This window comes from Anguilla rostrata, chromosome 2, assembly GCF_018555375.3.
Source record: "Anguilla rostrata isolate EN2019 chromosome 2, ASM1855537v3, whole genome shotgun sequence".
Classification (NCBI taxonomy): Eukaryota; Metazoa; Chordata; class Actinopteri; order Anguilliformes; family Anguillidae; genus Anguilla; species Anguilla rostrata.
The window spans coordinates 40,053,347-40,078,697 of NC_057934.1; the positions used below are offsets into that span (position 1 = coordinate 40,053,347).

The 25,351-nt window shown below is 39.6% G+C and overlaps 1 protein-coding gene and 1 long non-coding RNA gene across 7 annotated transcripts in view; both read left to right on the forward strand.

Moving 5' to 3' along the window:
- Window positions 1-683: 683 nt before the first annotated feature.
- LOC135248014 (uncharacterized) lies at window positions 684-3,311 on the forward strand. The gene is made up of 2 exons (XR_010328352.1): window positions 684-1,643; window positions 2,946-3,311. It is a non-coding gene; the product is annotated as an uncharacterized LOC135248014 (long non-coding RNA).
- A 5,879-nt stretch (window positions 3,312-9,190) lies between these two features.
- LOC135248015 (receptor-type tyrosine-protein phosphatase H-like) overlaps window positions 9,191-25,351 on the forward strand; it is a 50,680-nt gene continuing 34,519 nt past the window's right edge. For 4 of the 6 annotated variants that reach the window (XM_064322093.1, XM_064322096.1, XM_064322095.1 and 1 more), the window contains exon 1: window positions 24,234-24,462. In XM_064322093.1, coding sequence (XP_064178163.1) covers window positions 24,415-24,462 — 48 coding nt within the window. In that variant the 5' untranslated portion in view covers window positions 24,234-24,414. Of the gene's footprint in view, window positions 9,260-24,233; window positions 24,463-25,351 lie in introns of those variants that run through there. The other 2 variants (XM_064322094.1, XM_064322098.1) reach the window with 2 other exon arrangements.

Below are 25,351 nucleotides of genomic sequence, written 5' to 3' on the forward strand. Positions count from 1 at the left end.
GTACACCCTCATCTATAAAACCCTCACTGGCAAAACCCCAATCTATCTATTCAAACTCCTTTCTATATCCCAATCAATTTACAACCTCCGCTCCAACAACCTCATCTCTCTCTCTCTCTGCCCCTACACCCCATAGTACCGCTGGTTTCAAATCTTTCCACTACTCTGCTGCTGCTGATTGGAACACACTGCAAAAGGATTTACAGCTTTCTCACTTCATCTCCCTACCTCAGTTTGTTAATTCCCTGAATGACTGATACACTCATGTAACTGTTTTTAACTCTCCCCCTGCCATCCTATCCTGGTTCACTGCTCATGCTCCTCTTTCTTTATAGTATGCCCTACTCATATGTTGTGTTTTTATGGTTTTATATTGTTTATAGTATATTTGTCTGCTGTTGTGTTTATATTCTATGTTATTTTTATTTGTGTCTGTGTACTTGAACCCTCTTGGCCAGGACGTCACTGTAAAAGAGAATGTGTTCTCAATGACCTATCTGGTTAAATAAAGGTAATGAATGAATGGAAACAAAAGGTCACAATAAACAAATAAACAAGGGGTCTCTACCTTACAAATTTACCAGAGTCACATAAGGTTTAGTATGGGAAAACAGTGGTCAAAGCTTTAGTTCATGGAGGCATGTCCTAAAACACAGACAAAATCATTTCAGCATTGCCTTGTGGCCATATACAGAATATCTTTGTTAAAATACATATAATTTAGTGCCTCAATTATCTTAATTCCTTATAGATCACCTTATATGTCTACAAAATAATGTTACAGGAATGCTCATCTTATTTGTTTCCAACTACCAGAAACATCAAGCAAAAATCCACTTTTTTATGTGCAATGAAATGGAATGCCCCTACATAAGATGATTAACAAGTAATTAATTTTTGATTACTTAATTAATTATGTGTTCAAAACATGCATTGAATTTGCTTCTCTGGTACCATGCCTAGCCATCGCCTAGTCCCATAGTTAATCTACTGTACATACTTGAACCCCGTATTCAACACCAACATTATTGGTAGTGAATACGGGGCCTCCCTGATGATTTCCTGCTTCCTTCGCGGTTATGCTACTGCTCTGCCTCTGAGCTAGATATATGCTGTAGTTTGAACCTACAGTACCAGAGTAATCTGTGGTGAAAAGCTACACAAATCTGTCTACCTGGTTTTCCTACAAAGCTAAGATCCAGAACAGTATGTCCTGTGCGGAGAGATCAAGCCTGCAAACTGCCATGAAGCATATAGCAGTGTTGGTTCTCATTTCATTTGCAGCACTCCTTTTGCACTTCTTAACTTTTCAAACAATTAATTTTCATAAATGCAGCTCAAATACAGTAGCTGTCATTTTCTTGTCCTTTTTTGGCCCTGGCCTGGCTTTTCTGGTCTTAGCAGTTGGTTTGCAAAAACGACGCATTTTTTGTAACCTGCCATCCACACTTCTGTGGGGTCCTGGACAAACATTCTTCTGGAAGAGTATCTTTATGTCTGTCTACCCCTCCTTGTACTGGGTGGCCATGCTGATGATAGACGGTCAATACTACAGGGGATACTCAATGTGCAAGGAACCTGACAGAAGAGATTATTTTGATTTTGGACATGATAAGGTAGAAGAATTTCATGTTAAATCTCAGGTAAGTTCAGCATAATACATCAAATTTTTGCTAGTGCCCAGCGCTTTGCTTATCCATACTGCCACATGGAGAAGGTAGCCACACTGGTAGCAACTTGACAAGTAGAACATGTATAATTCAGGACATAGATATTATGGCACATAGTAACAAAACAAAAAAATGTATGTATGTAGGTGTAATATGTGTATTTTATACATTGTGGACACAATTTGTTTGGTTGAAAATATTTTGTGTACTATTACTTTTAGATTTGCATGTACTAAACTTACCATCTTACACTCTGCAAACCCAGACCCATCAGAAATCCATTCAATCTGTTGTTGGGGTTTTTCTGAGTCCCATTTCATGTTCTCAATGTGTATTTAAGCAGTGGGGTTCATCCATACTGATTTTCCCTTTAAAGCGATATTTCAAATTACAATAAATTTTTTGGCACTTACCCCATTGTACTTGCATAGCGTGAATACTAGTAACATCAGATGTGTCTGTTGACCATTATAACAGCCGGTAAGCTGTTTTCAGGTTTAGGTTAGCATTAAACAAACTATTTTCAGATTGGCTATTGCATAGAACAACAGCAAGATATAGTTATTTCATGCACCCATGTGAATATGTTATCATGCTCCAGGATACATCATTTAGTTAAAATAACTAAACCTTTTCTGGATCTTCTTTTTCTTTAATAAGACAATAAAGTGTTGAAACTACATCAGATATTCAAAAAACCGTTTGACAATAGTACTCTTTCATCCATTTATTATCCTCCATTGTTAGTTTGGATCTGATTTTGCTAGCATTCACGCTACGCAAATAGTAAGCTCCACAACATTACCTGTGTAATACTAAAGTGAAATATCCCTCTGGGTTATATATATTAGGTTAATATTAGTTTGGAGGCACCTTTACAATGTGAAACATGGTGGAGGTTTTGGGCTGCTTTGATGGCTCAGGACCTAGGCATTGAGACAATGAGTACATCATGCATTTCTTATTGAACAAGAAAATTCTGGAGTAGAACCTAATAAACATCTAAAACTTATTGGGATTTCGCAAAGAATCTGATTTAAGCTCTCCATGTAAGAAAACCAGAGTTGATACAACTCTGTAAGGAGTAGTTCAGAATATCACCGAGAAAATATGAGAGACTGATAAAAAACCTTTTCATTTAATTATTGTGGCTAAAGGAAGTTTTGACCAGTCATTGAAACTAGGGGCACACATACTTTTTCCAGCAAGGATATAAAATATGTGATGACTTGTGGTGTGATTTTCACACCAACTTTTTCTCTCTCTCTCTCTCAGATGATAGGATTGATTCTGATCCTGCTCCTTGCTTCCCTGGTTCTGCTGTACTTCATCATTGAGCGCTGCTGCAGGCCTGTGGCCTGGCGGCTGGAGGAACAACGTGCACTTGCCCTCCAGAAAGAGCAAGATGAGTGTGTTGCGAGGTTTGCCCTGGCCTTGGCCAAGCGTACAGTTGCCCGGCAGGAAGAACACCTCTACGAAACCCCTCTCCAACAGCAGCCTAACATTGCAGGTCCTGCAATACCGGCCAGTGTACCCAGAAGCCTTACCGGATATGATGTCGTCCACATAATCAACCACCCACCAGTTAATACACTTTATTGCTAAAATGAATGATCAAAACAATTAAACAAATGAGTTCTATGTTCTTAGCATCTTTTTATTTCCTCTAAACTTACAATAACAATTACTGTAAAATGTCCATATCCAGACGTGCAGTTGCTTTTGTTGTTTTGCTGAAACAGAACAAGAAAATCTAATTATGTTTGAAGAATATGAAGATTGTAAATGTCATTTGTATTTAAATGTATGGTGTTCAAGAAATTAAGACAACTCCTCAATTTATTACATTTTTATTAAATCTGGGAGCCAGATTTGTAGTTAATTCAATTAATGCTCAGCCCCACATAGGATGGTATAATAATATATAATCTAATAATCATGATCTAATTTTAGCCAAGACCTAATACAAATATATAATTCTGCAGTGGTGACTTGCTAGCTAGTCACTGACTGACTATTCTGGGGACTGCTAGAACAGCCTGTTGCTTATGTTGCCTATAATAATGCCTTGCGTACTTTTGTAATTGGAATGTTGTGTGTGGGGATCACCTTCAGGCACTCCCATATCAAACAGTTCTGTGGACATTTCACACTGACAGTCAAGCCTGTTCTTGTCTTGTGACTGCTCTGTTCTGGTCTCTGCTTTGAGTCTATTTTAACTGATTGCTAAAATGCCTTCTTTTGCCTTTGTACTAGGCTTTTTGATCTCCTTGAGGACGTAACACACATAAGAGGAAGTGCCCAGGAATATTTCATAACAATGAATTACTGATGAAATTTTAACCTTTTCATGTACATGTACATTTTGCAATAAATATTCAAAAAATATCCAATCATACCAGAAATATCTCATCACTCCAAATGGTTTGTAAGTCAACAGAGGAGCAGGAGTGGAAGTTACGGTCTCAAATTGACATTGATATCAAAATAATATGAAGTTACAACCAAAGTTACTATCATAAACAAAAAATGTAATTCAAATCTAGCCATGGAAAATTTTTGGTTAAATTCTGGATCCAAGTTCAGGGTCGAAAATTCTTTGGTTAAAAAAATTTAGGCCATGCATGCCCAATTCGGTTAGAATCGGGCAAGCACTGTTGGAGAAGTACATAAAAGTCTGTTTTGCAAAACTGCGGAAAATCCAACAGAGCGGCCGCCATGGGTTCTTAGAAATTGTTTGTTCAGAAGGAACATGAGGTATGAAATGAGGAGGTAGACATGTGGAAGAAATTTTGTGCATGTCTGAGGGATGGCTATAATACCTTTTTTTCAGTTATGCAATTTTATAGGTGGCACTGCAGTGTGTCAGTTGCATGTGTGTTATACATAATGAACTGGCAGTTTGACCGAAAATGTCTGCAAAATTTTGTGAGTTTTTGCGTATGGGAAAGGGGTGAAAATGTAGAAAAGGGCAGGAAAAAAAATAATAAGAACTAGAAGAGTACACTCAGATCTCCGCCAGGCGTGTTAGCTTTGCTGATGCAACAATAGAGGCTACACAATCAATGCAACCAGACAAATACAATATTACAAGTTTTTACCATGTGCCACCCAAAAATGCTGATTCAGTGAAGTAATGCTAAACATGGTGACATGTTAGCTAATTTCATTCATATCAGCCACGATGTGTTACAGAGCTAACGTTAATGTTATAGTCTGGCACTTTTGTTTCAAATCTGTACAGGAACAATGTGGACAGGAACAATTCCAATTGCCACAGATTCAAACATTAACATACCCCGTGAGTTGGCGGATTATTTTATTGGCATTTTAACGTTTAAATTGACATTTTACATCACTGGTCTTTCATTCCAAACGGAAGCAGTTGTTGATCACTTGCGGCTCCTGTCGGCCGGTTAGGAGGAGTGAGGAGTTGGCACTCAATGTATTTCAATGGACAATGATGGAAATTAATTCAAATAAAATACTTGTTGTCGATTTGCAAAATATTTGAGAATTCAGGTCCTTGGCCTGCTGTCAGCATGCACAACAAGTATTAGGCTGATCGGCTCAGTAGTATGCGAGATTAGCTGCAGACAGATACACAAACACACACGCACACACACACGCGACCAAACGCATAATCCCCTCCAGGCTCTCGCCTGGCGGAGATAAATATAGCTGCAAGCAGCGATGTTGGGGGCCGAGAGCACAGTGAGCTACAGTGCATTGAGTGCAATTGAAGATGCATATTACTCTCCATGACACAACTCCCGTGAAAAGAACATACATATCTGTCCCTAAACCCCTTCAAGTGAAGCAGTACCTGAGAGACCTGTTGGAAAAGGGGTGGATCCAAACGTCCAGATCGCCTTACTCCTCACCTGTGGTTGTAGTAAAAAAGAAAGATGGGGGGCTACGACTGTGTTGTGATTATCGAGAGTTAAATAAGAAGTCTGTCCCAGATAGGCACCCAATCCCAAGAATTCAGGACTTAATTGATAGCCTATGTGGGAGCTCCTGGTATTCAGTGTTAGACCAGGGGAAGGCTTATCACCAGGGTTTCATGAACGAGGAGAGCCGCCCCTTAACGGCATTCATCACACCCTGGGGCCTTTTTGAGTGGACTCGAATACCGTTTGGGTTAAGTTCTTCCCCTGCAGAATTTCAGAGAGCCATGGAGGAATGCCTGGAGGGGCTGAGAAACAATGTCTGTCTACCCTATTTAGATGACAACCTGGTCCATAGTCCCTCCTTTGATGAACACTTGAACCACATTCGCCTGGTATTGCAAAGCTATCAGAAGTACGGCATCAAACTCACCACCAAGAAATGTGAAATGTTCAAAAGGAGTGTTCGGTTTCTAGGCAGGATAGTGTCAGAGCAGGGCTACACCATGGATCCAGCAGACATTGAGCCAGTGCTGGCTTTGGGAAAGAGCGGAGACCCACCAACGTGGGAGAGCTGAGGAGATTACTGGGCTTCCTATCATACTACAGACCATACATACAGAACTTCTCACGCCGTGCCAAAACGCTGTATGGTCTGCTGTGTCAACCAAGTGAGGTGAGTCTGAAGACACAAGAAGTAGCTCCAAAGGGGCCCCCGTGTGAAAAAAAGGGTACAACAAGGAAACGCCACAACCAGCTGCCCAGTAGTACCCGCATATGCTGGACAGAAGAACATCAGCAGGTGTTGGAGGAATTAGTTGACTGTTTGACCAATCCTCCAGTGTTAGGGTACCCTGATTTCACCCAACCATTTATACTGCACTGTGACGCTTCTCAGGAAGGTTTAGGGGCGGTCTTGTACCAGCGACAGAGTGGTAACATGGTGGTGATCGGCTACGGGTCAAGAACATTAAGTCCAGCGGAGAAGAATTATCACCTGCATTCAGGGAAATTGGAATTTCTGGCGCTGAAGTGGGCGGTATGTGAGCGTTTCAAAGATTACCTATACCACGCTCCATCATTTACTGTCTATATGGATAACAATCCATTGACTTATGTTTTAACCACAGCTAAACTGAATGCGACAGGTCACCGCTGGGTGGCCGAACTGGCAGATTACAATTTCAATATCAAATACCGCCCTGGCCGGGTAAACAGTGACGCTGATGGCCTTTCCCGAATGCCTCTGCAAAGTGAGAAATGGGATGAGGAATACACCGAGCAGACGCAAGTGGATGTGGTGAGTGCTGCTCTGAAGGGAGTGCTTGTACAGACGGAGACCCTCACCACCTGGATCAGCCCGGTAGCTCTGGAAACCCTTGGCTGTGACCTAGCTGGCCCAACATTATCCCAAATCCAACCAAAACAAGTAAAAACTGCTCAGGAAAAAGATGGAGTTATTAGTCGGGCAATGTGGTACATAAAAAGGGGTAGACCACCCACGAATGCTGAGACGAGAACACGGAGATGTAGTGGTGCTGTTGAGAGAGTGGAAGAAGCTGTACCTCGATATTGATGGCATCCTCTACCGTCAGACTGCCAAAAGGTGTCAGCTGGTCCTACCGCAAGAGTTCCACCCTTGTGTCTATAAGGAGCTGCATGAGGAGATGGGGCACCTGGGAGCTGAGAGAACCTTGTCATTGGTAAGAGAGAGGTTCTTTTGGCCCCGGATGCAGAGTGATGTTGAACATTATGTAACTGAAGTCTGTGAGTGCCTTAAGCGCAGGCAGCCACGTAAAAGAACCAGGGCCCCGCTAACAACAATCAAGACAACTTATCCTTTCGAGTTAGTGTCAATTGACTTCTTGCATCTTGAACCATCTAAGCAGGGCTATGAATACATTTTAGTGATAATGGATCATTACACCAGGTTCGCCCAGGCTTACGCCACAAAAAATAAATCCTCTAGGACAGTGGCTGAGAAATATGTTTGAGGACTTTGTGCTAAAGTTTGGATTCCCTACTCGGTACCACCATGACCAGGGTCGGGAATTCAATAACAAGCTAATGGCAAGATTGCATGAACTGTGTGGCATACAAAACTCCAAGACAACACCGTATCACCCCCAGGGAAATGGGCAGGTGGAACGGTTCAATAGGACATTGCTGTCAATGTTACGGTGTCTACCAGAGGAACAGAAAGCAGATTGGAGGAAAACTCTACCCAAAGTAGTGCATGCCTATAATTGCACAAAGCATGACACAACCGGGTACTCTCCTTTCTATCTCCTTTTTGGGCGCTCCCCAAGACTCCCAATCGACTTAATGTTCAACCTGAATCCAGACAACACGGAGAACACCTATGATGAGTATGTACAGAGATGGAGAAATCAAATGGCGGAGGCTTACCAGATTGCGTCACAAGCAATGGAAAAGCACGCTGAAAGGGGGAAAAGCCACTACGACAAGAAGGTGTATGGTACAGACTTGCAGCCAGGGGGCAGAGTTCTCATCAGAAATCTCAGTGAACGTGGTGGCCCCAGAAAATTAAGATCTCATTGGGAGGACAAGATCCATGTTGTGGTGGGCAAGAAAAATGAAGACAGTCCTGTCTTTGAGATTCGACCTGAGGATGGAAAAGGAAAAAATCGAATAGTTCACCGGAATCTGCTGTTGCCCTGCGACTCACTCCCATTGAGTCCAGTTGTTGATGCCAGGAAAAGGAAGAAAAATGCAAGGCGTCCCCAACAATGGCACCACGCTAATCAGGGACCAGAGGATTCTGATGAGGAGTATGAAGGGGTTCTCATTCCGATGACCTCATCAGGGAAGAAAAATAGTTCTACAGCAGAGAGTCAGGAGGACATGGACCTGGGAAGGAGACCAACGGATGGAGCAGGAAGTGAAGTTGTAGGTGAGCCTGAGCAAGCGCAGGATAGTGTGACATCGGCTCAGGAATCAACGGCATCAGAGACAGAGTCTTCAGGTCAGGAAGAACAGGACAGCTCCACTGATTTGGCGGATAACCAGGATCAGAGAGTATATCCAACAAGAAACAGGAGAGCACCATTGACCTTAGTCTATGATAGGTTGGGACAACCTTCAGTAAGCCAACGAGACCCAGTGGTGAGAAGTCTGAGAACATACTGCCACCAGCGTTCAGCAGGTCATGGATTCTGGAGACCATGGCTATTGTGCAGCTCTGAGGACTTAAATCACAAAGACAGGGATTAAAAATAAAACGGTAACTGTTTCTGGATACCTTGCCACAGAGACTCTAGCGCATTTGAGACTGTGAACTTTTATGGACTGTTTGGGGACACTTCATCACAGAGACGCTAATGTATTTGAGACTGTGAATTGTTATGGATGGTGCATCGTAGACAGTGTAAGTAATTTTGAAAAGAAAACCTGTTCCTCGGGTTCATGGAGTAATGTGAAAAAAATTGTAAGAACAATTTTTTTTCTTTTAGTGGGGGAGGGTGTCACACTCTGAACTGAAGACAGTGTACGGAGTCATATTCAGTTTGTTAATGGAGAGGGCATATCCACCTCCCAGCAGTAAGGTGGCGCTACTAACTGCAGGGGTCTGCACTGTGATAGTTAAATCAGAGATTATTTTATGTTAATGCTATCTGGAAATTGTGTGGTAATCCGGTGCAGCAAACTCATATATGTCCATTCTCCTTCTGTTTTCAGGTAATGTAATATTCACTCCTGCAATAGGTTAGTGTGTAGTGGTAATAGAAAGTAGAAAGTGATATGTTGATATGTTTTAGTATGAGGTTTAATTGCAACATGATCGTCAGTGAGATTGTGGCGCGAATACACTGTTTCTGAACGTGGTCGCCGTCCATTATGGAAAACATTCGGTGAAGATGGTTAAATATTCCATTTCGGAATGTAAACTAAAATAATCGGGCATGGATTGTGAAATATTTAGAACATTAAGCGCGGTTTTGGGAAAGGAACCGGGAGACGGGAAACAGAATGGCCGCGAAAGTGTACAAAGCTTGATAGCCACAGTAGCCGACCAAGTTATTTTAAGATATGCTAAGTTACCTGTTGTGAGTAAGTTCAGACATGAATAAATTATACCGGGTACGGCGACGTTCCAAAGCCGATGCATCCTGTGTTTATTTAAGGAAGATTCGCGACTTTATTAGTACATCCTGCCTGAGCGAAAGCGAATCTGAAACAATAATTCCCAGCACTAACTCGGAAAGGGAACGTGGGAATATCAGTAGCTGAGCTAATACTCGGAAACTTAATGCAGTGAAGTGCACGGATCTGGTATTAAAAGGGACATGTGAAACAGTTAGCTTAAACTCAGGGGCATATGCTTTGGGGAAATACGGACCGCTTACATAATATCTCATGGTAGTGATACTTATCAGTAGCCAGGGTAATATGACAGAATCATATAAAACCTGATAAGAAATGGAAAGTTCGCTAAAGGTCGGTACGGGGAAAAAATGCACGGAACTGGATTACCTAGTTTCGTGGGGAAATGAGGTTCGTTCAGTATTGCTAGTGGAGTGCAAATAATTGTTTGTCCACTAGGTGGGAGTATTCAGTTAAATGTAGAGCTATAGAGATTAATAAGCCTAAAAATCTTTGTTAATTAGTTTTAGTGACTGTGTGAGATTGCTGGTCTTTTTGGAATTGTGAAATGTGATACTGATATATGGAATTGATACTCTGTAAATAAATATGTTTATTTCGGTAATTGAAACAGGCACAAGGTAACTGAACCGTAAAGGGTAAAGTGTTTTCTTTATTTTTGCGACACTGTGAAAGTTAAATCAGAGATTATCTTCTGTTAATGCTATCTGAAAATGGTGTGGTAATCCGGTGCAGCAAACTCATATATGTCCATTCTCCTTCTGTTTTCAGAATTAATAAAAAAATTTAAATGTGATACAGTGGCGGGTTTATTCCACGTCAGACCTGTAACACAATCACTTCATTACAGGCTTTGTGCATGCACTGTAGCTCAGGCCTACATTTAGTGTAACTTATGGCAATGGCGATTATTGAGAATAATTCCCTTCCCCAGGATGGTTTAAGATAGAGTAGTGAAATTGTGATCGTGATGCTGGAAATCGTTTCTTTCAATAAAGCTTTGAGAAATTTATAATCAGGTCAGGTCTGTAATTCAGTTACAGCATATATAGCATAGAATATATATAGAATGTCATGCACCTACTGCCAGAAAATTAATTTGTTCGAAGCTGTGCATAAGAGAGAGTCAGTCTGTACCTATGGCAGCGACCAATTGTAGCTTACATTTGCAAGGGTGTTGTTCACATTCCGAATGTGTTAATCAATGGGAAATTATCCGATGTGAAATCGTAAAAATCTAAAAAAAAATATCTGCGATATTTGCACAAAAAGCACAAGCAACTAGGTGAACTACTATAGTAGGTCTTGCTGAAAAGCTGTTGGACAAGTGGCATACAGAATGTTGATGTGGAATAAGAAGAAATAGTTAGAACACTAAACTCGCATTTTCAGTTAACTTAAATGCCCTCCAGTGAGATCATAACTTTGTCTAGGACCCCATCTTTGAGCAAACCTTATAAACATGAAAATTAAGCCTCTAATTGAGATCCGCTTTTTCAAGCTCTTCAAATACTTCTGTCACAGCTTAAAACCTTTATGTCCGATCTACCATAATTATAAATACATTTTATAGCACAATGGCAAGTTGTTAGGAGAACTAGCTGGCTTTTCAGCTACGTGCATTCACCCCACTATCTGCACGATCTTTGTGATGCAGAGCCCCCCCGACAGTATGCAGTTAGATCACTTGGGAATGGCTGGACCAATTAACACCAATGAGTGTGCATTTGAAAGGTTACTGTCTTGTTTAATTCGTTCTGTAACTTGATTGACTTAAAAGTAAACCTATCGCTGTTCAGCTAAGCAAACACCTGCTAAACAAAATACTACTGTTCTAAAGAGAGCATGGGGTGGTCAGACAAACCAACCTTGTCCAAAATGGATTCTTGTTGGATTGAGTAGAAAATAGAGCCCAACCTAGCTAACAGCGTTAGCCTGAATATGAGCAGAGGCATTTTTGATTAAAGACATGTTTACAACAGAGCCAGTATCGTGTACACCGCAAGTGCATGCAATGTAAAGACATTACATATGGACAAACTAAAAAAATAAAAACTTTTTTCTGAAATGATTTATTTATCTGCGGTACTGTTCTGAAAGCTGAAAGGGTATACAATTTTTTAATGCAAAAATAAACAAGTCCGGGTAACCAGAGAAAGAACAAAAAACGTTTTATGATGTAGGTTACTGTGTAATAAATGATTGGGGGATGGGGAGGTTCTTTTTATTTTATTGCCATTTATTGTCCTGAGTGCTGATAAGGGAAGGAGTGGTGTTGTCGGCCAGAAGGAAGTCTGCTGCTGACCTCAAATTTGTGGTGTGTTTGTGGATATTTTGCTTTATTACCATTCTGTGGGCACGGGTGCCCGCACCACTTGGGGACAGGATGGAAAGGCCTACAAAGGTGATCATCTTGACATGGAAGTGTTTTATGAAATGTCAGAGCCTCATGAATATAAAAACGTCAATATTGTTGTTTTGATGCAATCCAGGACTCAGGGACGGATTTTTTTGTTTCTTCAAAAGACCAATTTCTGTCTTTAAAGGCATACTGTGCAGGAGTTTTTACTGGGAAATATTGTAAAATAACTAAGCTAAGGGATATCTATGATGCACTGACAATCTCAGTCTTTATGTACTTATGCTGAATTTGTGCATTTGTATTTGTTATTCTAAAACATGTTCAGGATGATTCTAGGCGTGGTGCTCTGTTCTGTGTGGGGAGGGGTGGTCGTGGCTAGAGAGCCTGTGGTTTGGGTTCAGATTCCAGAGTTTTTGTTGCTAGTTAACTGCTGTAATAGCAGATGCTAAGAAACTTAGATACAGTGACAGGGCTTGTTCAAAAACTAGAGTCAACCTTGGAATTGCTTTTGCTTGGTGGCGTCACCAAGGGGATGAAAAGCTACACAGAGTTGGCCTGTTTTCTGTTGGACCTGTAAGGAGGACTTTTAGCTAGGTACATTAGGCAGCTAGATGCCCAAGGCTGAGTAGCTTTTGTATTGAATTCTGTTCTCCCATCAAGATATCCTTCCCTCTTTGGGAAATGCTGTTACTGTTTATTGTTGCAATTTAGCTAGCTCGGTAATTCATCTGCATTTATTTCAATAAGGGAAACTGAATTTGATACAGCATGCATGCTATCTTGCTACGTGTAGCCAACTTCACTAACAAAGCTAACAAAGTTTCTAATCAATGGCTTAGTAAACATTCTATTCATACGTTGTTGTACTATTTTTTAATTATTGAAAATGACGTTACATGAATATATGCTAAAGTTTCAACACATTATATCTATCTCTATACCTCACAAATATAACAATGTAATATTAAATGAAATTACATTTTATTTGGCAGATGTTTTTTATCCAAAGCGACGCACAATAGCTGCATACCGAAGGTCGCTGGAACAACTACAGAACACAGGTCAGATAAGGTAGCTGCAATTACCACTAAATACCAGTTAACCATAGCCATGAACATATACATTTTATGTTGCATTTGAGAAAATAAAGAAGCTAATATTTGGATACAGATAACTTCCATGAAAAAGTCATTTATTTTGCAAGTGTATTAGCTAGCTTTGATGGACCTATGGCCTGCTAATGTTACTTATTCCACACAGGATTCCATGTTCACAATTACAAATGCACTGCTCAAACTCGAATCACACACAATAATCACAAACACACCAACCAAAGCAAACAAACATTTTCCACAATTTTGTCCTTATGCAGTGCCATTTATATAGCCTATATATTATCAACTTGCACAGATATTTCATTAAGCAATGCAGATGTATTGCTTCAACATGCAACCTCCTGTATATTACTAGTTGATTTCATTAATCAGTGTGAGGAACTGTTCAATCATGGGAGCACAAGCACATACAAGCATACACAAATGCACACACAAATTCATATTCAGAGCCACCAAACACAGACCAGCAGACAGATGGGCACACAACAAATCCCTGGGCAGGTTTAATCAGTTAAAATTGAAAAGAAGTGATTGACAGACTTTAGACTGGATTTCAGGGGTTTCTTCAAAGTGCTGGGAGCCATCTACTCTTTATTATCATAATGTCTGTTCTTGCTCAGAAATAAGGTGGAGTTGTACAAGAATCAATTTCAACTAGTATTTTGTATTTGAGTCACAACTAGCAAGTATGTCACGAAGAGGACTGGACGAGGTGAACGAATGTAAAATATCTGTTCCCCACCTATCTTTAAAAGAGATCTGGTATTCCAGAACAAAGGTCTGACCATAGAACCCAAATGTGTAGCGCTCTTGCATAACTTGTTCATACTTGTAAACATTGAGAAACTCCTGTGATGAGTGTGTGCCTGGACAAACAAAACCAAAGTCCAGCTAAGTAACACTTAAAACCTTAGAATCTGCTTGTATATCAGCAACATCAACAAGGCCTTACAGTAAACGCACTATACAGCTTTGCAACAGCACCACCAACTGTTCATAGCAGAGCAGCTTGTAGAAAAATTCAGCCAGCATAGACTTACAAAGATCGACATCAATGATGTGTGATTTTACTGGAAGCTCAACATTCAAATAGAATAAAAATATTTAAGGTAAGGTAAGCCAAACCACTAGGAGTTTTTTTTTTTTTTAAGGTAATATGATTTGAAAAGGCCGAAGATAAGCTTCATAAAAACATATAGCGGTGCCTCTCACTGGGCGACTCCGCCTGGCTGCGCATGTGTGGCCGTGTGAACGGCCAAGTCTTTGTTTTCTTTGGCAAGAGGGAGAGCGGCAGGGCCGGTGTGCGCCGCCTCGCTAAGTGCTCGGATGTCACACAGAGAGTGGACCGGCCTGGCGCTCAGTGTGATGCCATGCTGGGGCCCGCGGGCAGCCCAGAACACCACGCTCAGCGCCCGCTCACCACGCCGGGTCATGCAAAGCAAGCTTCGGCCAACAGAGCCTTTCAGAAAAAGAATTACGCGGAGCATCGTGCACTCAATCAGGGCAAATATGCAAAATGAATGTAAATACAGCTGCCACGGTGGCGCAGTGGGCAGCACTGTTGCTTCACAGCAAGAAGGTTCAAATGGTTTGAATCCCTTTCTGGAATTAGCATGTTCACCCCATACCCGCATGGGTTTCCCCGGTACTCCGGTTTCCTACTTTTGTTTGCAGTCTCAGTCCCATAGTTGCAATGGGTCCGCTTACAGAACAGAAATTTCACAACTATTTATAGTACAACCTGAACAACCTGTTCCCCTCACTTGACAGCAAACCAAAAGCATGTTGACCCCACAATAACATGCTGTACCTTTTATCACTGACATGAAGCCATCCTTATCTTATCTGAAAATATAACTCTGCAATAATAGGTCACAGACGCAAACAGCAGCATAATATAATCATTTAAATATGTGATAATTCCATAAATATGGGTTAGAGTACACAGAAAATAATAAAATTTTAAAGAAATTAGTTGCAATCTTTTTTTTTTTAGGAAATATGTATTTCACCACAAAAATTAAAGGCTGTCATGTTACCTGAAGGAAGTGAAAAAGTTTAGTTATCCAAAAACAAAGCCTTACACTAAAACTTTTACTGGCTCTGTAATCATGCCTAAACCTTACTGTATTAATAACCCATACCAAATTCTCACCCTAAACCATTTTTCTTAAATGCGTGATTTTTTTATTAATATGGATGGGGAAATCTAAATATAATCAGTTCAATGAAATAAATACAAGGAAATGAGATGTCATACATTTTTCAAAATAAATTTCACCATAAATAAATACATAAATAAACATGGAAATGTTTTTCCCTTCCTGATTTCCTCTATTATTGCATATTTGCTGAATGGTTTCAGACCTAAAACCTAGGACAAGAACTCTTTAACACTATAACTGAAAAAGGGAGAAAACATTCCATTTAAGTAGGGGAGACTGGGGGCCTATTGTCAATCCATTCATCCATTATTTATATCCGCTAATCCTGGTCAGGGTCACAGGGGTGCTGCAGCCTATTCCAGTATGCATTGGGCAAGAGGCATTAATACACTCAGGACAGGTTGCCAATCTATATCACAGGGCACACACACCATTCAATCACCATTCGCTGGGGCCTAAAATGGCACCAATTAGAAACACGATAAAGCTGTGGTCTTCCCTTTGCACATGTGCTTGATGTTCCTTTCTGATTTCCTCTATTGCTGCATATTTGTCACATGGAATGGTTTCAGATCTTTATAAAAATATAATATTAGACAAAAGGAAAATAAATAAACACAAAGCACATTTATTATTTCATATAGTTACTCGATCAACCAATTAACCAACTTTAATTGCTAATTACATTCAGCTGATTGAACACAACCAGACTTAATTGCAGCCAGCCCTATTGAATTTATAATTCACTCATATTGAACCTTACCATCAGAGTGAAGTAGTGTCACTGCAAAGTTTTTACAAGTACACTATTCCATGATCAAAGGAAATTCCAAAAGAGATGGGAAAAAAGTTGTTGAAATATATCAGTCATGAAAGGGTAACAAAGCCAATCTGGGAATCCACCGAACAATAGTGAAAGCCAAGGAGTGGCCAGACTGACAAAATTTATCCAAGGAAGTCGGAAAAGATCACAGAAGAACATCAAAAGAACTGCATGCCTCTCTAGCCTCAGCTAAGGTGTGTTCAAGACTCCACAATAAGGAGTCAAAAGTGAAACTCCTTGGATGAACATCATACCAACAGTCAAACATGGTGGTGGTAGTGTAATGCTTTGCTGCCTCGGGACCTGGATGACTTGCTATTATTGAATGAACCATGAATTCTGCCCTGTACAAGAGTCCAGTCATCTGTCTGTGAGCTGAAGCAAAAGCATAATTGTATTATCCTGCGAGACCATGATAGAAAACATAATAGCAAGTCCACATCTGAATGGCTGAAAAGAAACAACATTAAAATTTTGAAGCAGCTTCAAAGTCAAAGTCCTGACTTGAACCCAATTGAGATACTTTGGAAATGCATGGTATGTGGACACCTCTTTTAATTAGTGGTTTCTGCCATTTCAGCCACAGCCATTGTTAACAAGGTGCATAAAACCAAGCATACAGCCATGCAATCTCCATTGACTAAAATAGCAGGAGAATGGTTTGTACTGAAGACCTCAGTGACCTCAGCATGGCACTGTCATAGGATGTCACCTTTTCAAGTTTGTCAAATCTCTTCCCTGCTAAAGCTGCCCCAGTCAACTGTAAGTGCTGTTATTGTGAAGTGGAAATGTATAGGAGCAACAACAGCTCAGCTGCGAAGCAGTAGGCCACACAAGCTCACAGAACAAGACCATCAAGTGCTGTTCAAACTTTAGCTTCATGAAATGGGTTTCCATGTCCGAGCAGCTGTACATAAGCCTAAGATCGGCATGCATAACGCCAAGCGTTTTCTGGACTGGTGTAAAGCACATCGACATTTGACTCTGGGGTGATGCATCACACTTCACTATCTGGCAGTCTGATGGACAAATCTGGGTTTGGTTTAAAAAGGAATAAATTGGACAAATATCACCAGGGGTATGGCTGATGCAGGATGGCTGGAGGGCTAAAGGTATTTCTCTGTCACACAATTTCAGAAAATTCCATAAGCCGTTTTATTTATACAAATGTATAGTTGAGAAGCAGTTGAGCTTCTAGGATTCTTTTTTTTTTTTTTTTCTTCAAAAAGCAATCTTTGGCAACAACCTCCTTTCCCCAAAAACACCATGTTTCTTGTCTTCCAGAACATTTTTTCATTGACATTTCATCCAAAAGGAGAATTTTTAAATGTGTGGCATTAGTACCACTTCCCATATTCCAAGACATGCCTCTTACACTCAACTGTAGTGTATTTTATGGCACATCATGTTCACTAATCCATTACACTGCATTACATTTATTTGGCAGACTCTTTTATCCAAAGCAACATCCAATCAGCTCCAAGTGCTCTCCATAAGCAATCCAATCCACCTTCTATGACAGCCTGCCAGGTCACACTGACCCAAGCCAAGGCAGATTATAGTTTAAACCAGTCAACCTCCAGGAGACCTCTCTTCCCAAGCCATGATAGTTATGGGTTAAGAGGTTGCAGTCGCCTTACAATAAGTAACTTACAAGGAGTAACCAACACCTCTCTATTATATCTCAATGATGTACCATTTTCAGAGAGGGAAGAGGGAGCAGAGGAACTGACAGAGTTAAAGGACAGGCTTAATGAATAAAAATGACAGTAGCCTTTTGTCCATTTTGGTTATTTATTTTTATGTTCATGTTTCTATTATTTCTTTCAACTAAAACTTACTCTGGCTCAGCTAAAATAGTTTGTGTTGTAAAAGCATGTATTGGGGGGAGGGGGGTACCTGATGGTTACTGCAGCACCAAGCCCACCTGTAGACAAGTTCCTCAGTCAGTTTGAACAAAATTGATACCTGCTGCTGAGTTCCTCATTAAAACTCTTAGTAGTGTAAAATTAGCTTCATGTACAGTACATTCTCATTATCAATTAATACAAAGTGCAGTCTAAAGAAGAGGCTCGACAGTCACGCAGTCGCTACAGAAAACATGGTAAATTTCTTCCTAGTTTAGCTTTAACTCTGCTCAACCACAGCACCCCCTACTGCTGGTCATCAGAACTGCAACCTCAGCATTTTGATTTTGACTGTGGTTTTCAGAAAGGGGTTGCTTTTGTGCACACTGAATATTGTCAACTGAACAAAAAATAGAAACAAACACACAGTGGAGCATTCTCTGTCAATCAGTCAGCAGTAATATAAAGGGTTTCTGTCAAAAGAAGATCATTTGTGCACAAATGAGAAAGATTTATGTCAGCTGATGAAGTTTTCTGGAAATTAACATTTGTTTATATTTTCAATCAAGAAAATAGTATAATCGAAGTATAAAGGAATATACAGCCAAATGCTATATTTGAAGTTTCCACATAGGTTAGCATTGCCATCATCATCATCATCATCAAATACAATACTTTTGTTCTCAGGTATTAATATCATAACTGCTGTTGCTGAAGCTGATGGTCACCTTTTCTGAGCTATTGCTGAGACACTTCCAATTGTACAGGTAATACTGCAGATTCCCATCACCAATACCAAACTTGAGCTTCTCCAAGAAGTTCTTGTTTTCAATCAGATCCAGTGCATTGAAGACATCAAATCCTATCTGAATACAGAGAAAGAAACAGTGTGATGAGAGATGCCTCATGTCACTCATAATAAATCCAAAACAGCACAATAGGACGGAGTGTGGCACAGTGGGTAAGGAACTGCGCTTGTAACCGAAAGGTCGCAGGTTCGAATGCCGGGTAAGGACACTGCCGTTGTACCCTTGAGCAAGGTACTTAACCTGCATTGCTTCAGTATATATCCAGCTGTATAAATGGATACAATGTAAAGTGCTATGTAAAAAGTTGTGTAAGTCGCTCTGGATAAGAGCGTCTGCTAAATGCCTGTAATGTAGTGTAATATACATTGTATGCATAAAACAGTACTGATGAGGTGCTTTTGGATTTCATGCTAGCATCTTAAAAAAAAAAAAAAAAATTAATTAACTAGCCCAATCATATATTTGATCTGACATGTTTGTGTCCAAAACTACATCTGAAGGCTATACTTGTATAATTGGTAAAAACATTTTCTGTGGTCTGATGTACGTGATACAGCATTGGTGCCTATTTGTTTAGTTGGACATATACTGGAATAGAACAAAAAACAAGCATCTCCACCAAAATCGAGTTGTGCTACCCATAAACCTCTGAAGCTCAGAGCCAGACAAACTACATAAGAACTAATAGACAACATGACATGTTTTTTTAAGCATGCCATTTAAGCCTATCCTTTGGCAAAACAGCACTGTCCCTTCTGCTACTACAGCTCACCGATTTGGCCAGTGACGTCCAGCAGGGGGGTTGAGGTGTATGAGGGCCCGTTGTGGACCAAAGTAGTTGAAAAAACAAAACGAACCATTTTGCCCGAGAGATCCAGATAGGCATGTCTACGCCTTCAGAGTGTTGTGAACTGCATGGTTAATGACGCTCTGTGCATTCTGTGGGAAACGCATCGTCAAGCACAGTCGTTAGGGAAAATATTATCCGAGGCTGCAAAATGTATTTTGGCCTAGAAGCGTGTCAGTGAAATAACATGAAGTGGTAATTCGGAATGACACAGTTGTGAATACCAGCGAAAGCAATGAACAGTATGCTGGAGCAGAAAGTGGCTATTTCAGAAGTTCGGCATTGCAGTGGAGAGAGCTGCATCATGCCAGCATTTCATTTCTTTCTCGACTACGCTGGATTTATTTCTGCCTTTGCGGGGTTCAGTGTATGGTACCACACTTCATTGGAGTGAGCTACAGAAACACGCATGTCAAAGCAATTTCAACTAATCTGGAATTAGAATCTTTTCCTCTAAATCTAAATAAAATAACTAATATATTTTTCGCATGGTTAAAAAAATAAATAAATAAAATAAACATGGCTAAACCTTTTGTCCTGCATGTGAGGAACTATGTCATCGTGGCCACAAGATGGCGATATGCTACCATGCGCATTATCACTCAGTGTTACTGTATAACTTTCGGTTTCCTTGGGGCTGGAGTCTGTTCTGAAATAAGATAAGATGGAGTATAATACGTGGGGGATCATTGTTCTGTTTCATGTCATGAATGATAAGAAAGTGCTGATGAATTCAGTTGAAGCGGGAAGCCATTACAGGTCAAAATGATTTAAGTGTGTATTAAGGCACATCCACACGATTGACAGTAGCCTCCTTAACTAAAGCTACGATCTCTGCTGAGGTAGCCTATGTTTTTTCCCCAACATTGCTGGTACGAGGTTCTGCTGGCTTACAGTTAGGAAGCACAATGAAACTCCTTTTCTCTCTACCATTGTATTGTGTCTGGTCAGCACATCGAGGCGAAATAGCTCAGGAGGTAAGAGCGGTTGCCGGTTCGAACCCCGCCCTGGACGTGTCGAAGTGTCCATGAGCAAGACACCTAACCCCTAACTGCTCTGGTGAATGAGAGGCATCAATTGTAAAGCGCTTTGGATAAAAGCGCTATATAAATGCAGTCCATTTACCACATCAGTGGATGGGAGCAGACTGACTCTTCACAGTACTGGATGAAAAGTCCCACACCCAGACATTTAAAATTCAACAATGAAAATAAAGTTTAAAAATATGATTTATCTGAAAACATTTAATGTACCCAAATAAAGTAATACTCAAATAATCAAAAAACATTTTAGTATTTAATGTGAGACAGTTGTCAACATTATTTTTTACACAAAATATAGCCGTCACACAGTATCACCATCATTTCCACCAAAGCAATGTAATTTCCCTTTAAAAAGTCTGTATGAGAGATTGTTTAGGTAGTTGCTAAGGAACTGGACAGTGGCAACGGAGCACATGTCTGATATGTCATTTCCAAACAGACTGTACCTCCATGGAAGTTTGTAAGAGGACAGACTGTTGAAGTTAAATAAGTGTATTTTGCATGTATCATATGCTAGCTATCAAATCAAAGCTAATATGTCAAGCTACCTTGCAGTTTTTCACAAAATACTGTAGAAATGTCATTTCCACCACAGTCATTTCCGCCACATTTTGCGTGGTGGAAAATGAGAAAGGTCATGTTTATGTGTTAACACAATGCCTATTTATGTTGATAGGGTACAAGTAATATGGATTGTAAAAATAGATATGTGTAATACTATGTTTATATATAAATTTAAATGAATTTTTGTCTGTTTTTAAGATGCCACGTAAGACAATAGCTGAAAGGTCTCAGTCTGGAAAGAAATTTGTCAAACCCTTGATTAGATTTGACCTTTAATCACATTCAGACACTCACACACACATGCCACACGTACACACACACACATTATTTGCAGCCACACAACACCCGTTTATAATGGGCCAGACTAGAGTGCTCAGAATGCTTAAGTCCAAAGATGTACTAGCATTTTGAATAATCTTTTGCATAATGGAAAACTGGCACACACACACACGCACATTACGCACACTATGCATTGAAAGTATGCGGTACATTTCCACTAGGTGTTGTTAAAGTTCTATACAGTAACTCATACAACAGTTCTAAGAGACCAATTTGACTTTTTAAAATAAATATCCAACTGTCACAATTATTTGATGTAATTTTGATGTATCATTTATTGCTTATATACATTTTTGCCATTATTTTCCTTGCCATTATTTTTCATTGTAAAAGCAGTTTTGTCTTGCGACAGTTCAACAAATATGTTTCAAATAAATGATTCTACCGTTTTCAATTGAAGATTTTCTATGTCCGTGTTCATTAATTGTCATTTCCACAACACGTCATTCCGACAGCACCCTGTCATTTCCATCACCACACACATTTTTTCTGAAAATATTCAAAAAGTTATAACCATACATTAAACACTTCTCCACAATTTGTGAGATCATACCCTACTTAATGCAATAATACAATTTATTTATTTCAAAACAGTATCTACCCAAGCCAACATTATATTTCAGATTGTGGTGGATGTACGGTAATTGTGTCATTGTCATTGTGACATTTAATAAATTGGGGCGACATAGCTCAGGAGGTAAGAGCGGTTGTCTGGCAGTCGGAGGGTTGCCGGTTCAAACCCCGCCCTGGGCATGTCGAAGTGTCCTTGAGCAAGACACCTAACCCCTAACTGCTCTGGCGAATGAGAGGCATCAATTGTAAAGCGCTTTGGATAAAAGCGCTATATAAATGCAGTCCATTTACCATTTGCAGTCCATTTAAATTGAATTCGCAAATATATAATAATTGTAAAAAGGTATCAACTGGCAAAACTGGTTATGAAAATAGTCATATTATTATGGGGTGGCATATGTCATACTATTTTTAAATAATAGTCATATATTTAGAAATATGTGGTGGAAATGACATTTGTTCATTACAGTTCAGAAAAAATGTCACAAATGACCAAATTATCATGTGGTGGCAATGCGTCCTCTCTTGGACCTTAAAACTAGAGAAATTAGATAAACTTATGAGACTGTGATAAGTGTGATTTGAACAGGTTTTTTTAATATAAGTTCACAAGGACGAAAGTGCTCCTAGTTGAAGAAACCCCCATAAATGAAAATGCGCACATATGTAATTGAACAATGAAATTTAAACAGAATTGCAACTTGCCTCTGAATAGCTCAGTTGCCGGTTATAAAAACCCAGGAAGCTGTTTACTGCACCTATGTGCTGTCAGTGGTTTTGAACTAACTTCCTTATGACTACACAATAGTAAACCAAAAGGGTAAAGTACTTTTGTGTTTTTCTCTCTAGCCTTACCATATTGTTCCCCTTTTGGATTCCTGTTGAGGAAATGGATTGTAATTTACTCAGAAAGAGCAGTACACATTTCCCTACTCTGCAGTGAAACTGTTAATGTTACTATCATGCTATAAATACAACCACTAGTTATTCCATCACGTAACAAAAGACAGGACTATCTGTGAACATGCCTAGGTCTAATCGATGAGTGAAATGGCAGTGCTGTTTCAAGCTAATTTGCCACATGAACCAGGTCAATATGTGGACACCTGCTCACACACCAGCATTTCAGGAATGGAATTTCTTACTGCTGCTGTCATTTTCAAAATACAATCTATCTTTGCACAAAATGGCAAGGTGCAAAGTAATAAGTTGCCTCTATTGAAATAATAGGTGTATACTGTAACCATGTAAGCAAAAAATGTGAAAACCAATTGTTATTTATTAAGGGTTACCAAACCACACATGATAGTGAAAAACAATTTTACAGTCTGCCCGTGAAAAGGCAGCATTGACGTAAGAACTCATCAGAAACTTTTGACTTCAAGGCTTACACTACAGTAACATTGAATAATGACCTATTTTGCTAGTATTGTTGTTATCTATGTAATATGTATACTTCAAGCTGTTTGAAAATTGACAGTAGGTGCTTAATGCCAAATAATTTTTGCAAAACCAGAATAGCAGTCAGATTCCACTCATATAATTCCAAATATATGCACAGTTGTGACAATGTTATTATTACATAAGACCTAAGTTTATTGATGATGGTAGAGCACAAGCATCTGAGCCTGCATGCAATTTCAAATTGCATCTGTCACAAACATTATATTTTTCATCTCCTCCAGATATGGTCATTTTGAAATCTGCAGTAACAGTGATTGCTTCAACATGGGTTGGGCCATGCAATTAGAGGCCTTATCAGTTAAAAGTTATAGCACTGCAAATTTTATTTAATCAAACACTGCCACTGTACTATATTGGTGGTGTTAACAATGTACAAATATGAATGTGGAATATATGGAGGTTTCATATATATAATATATAATATATATGGAATCAGACTATTCCTTAATTTAATATTCCATGTACCAGCACTAAACTATTTTAGCCTCATGTATGATAGTTCTCCCACACAGTTATGGCCAGAGGGAGGTGACAAGTAATGAGGAAGTGAAAGAGGTATGGGGCAAAGGTCTGTATGTTTACAGTTCTCCCTAACACAAAGGAGAAGTAGAAATGTATCAAGTGACAAACTGACAGGAGAGTTACGGCAACACGGGAATTTATGCAAAGGAAAGACCCAAAATAAAATAAAGGAAAACGCAACAAGAGGCTACAGCTGACCCTAACAGGGTATAATATTGCTACTTTAACATATTCAGTCTGGAGTGGACTCCTGACAATGGGAACCACCCTCTGGCTGCTGTGTCTATGTGTGGCTCGGGTCTGGGTAAGTGAGTTTCTGCTTCTAATGACCTTGTGGTATTACTGTTCCTTTTTACGATAATAAATGTCTTTCTCTTTATGGGAAAGCACTTAGTGTAGGCCTGGAAAGGATGTCTGGAAACCACTGAAAGCTGAGAGGGGTTTTATGAACTTGTGAAAAAAATAGTATGAATTTGTCATGTTTAGTTCAATCTGGTCTATAAATGAATACTTAAAATTTTCATTACTTAAAAATGAGCTGAGGTACATAGGGAAAAAATATAAAAAACATTAAGGAAAAAAGTAGAACCATAGCAATCTGCTAAAGCTAAAAGGCTTTAATATAAGGCTAGTTCATATTCAAACATTAAAAACTCCAGCATGTTTCGGTCAAGCATCGGCCTTCATCAGGGAGTAACGAAGGCCCTTTAGAGCACCTTTGACTAGGCCCACTCTACTGAACACCTCAAGTCCTACTACTTTTGTACGCTGCAGCCCTCTATTCATCTATTTAGTCTAGATCAATAACATTATTCAAGAAAACAGTCAATTGGATTTATGAATGGGGCATCAGCTCACTGTAGGCAGAAGCAAAGGCATAATTTAAATTGTGGGCAGTTGTAATAACCTCGCAGTTCCTGGTTCTGTTGGAAAGGGTGAGGGGAAGGAGTCTGGTGGTGTTTGTAAGAGTTACTGTAGTTACTGGATTGTATTGGGCCTTCAAGTGTGTATCTGATATCAGTTTGAGTTAAAAAAAAACGGTCAGGTAAAATGGTTAAAAATCTTTGTTGCTGTTTTCCGTCCGTTAAGCTAGCAAAATATAATTGCAGTTAGATAGTTTGCCTTTGTTGTTACGTGCAAACATTAGCTATAGTTTATTGTGATCTGATTCCAGGTAAATGTTGGTTTTAATT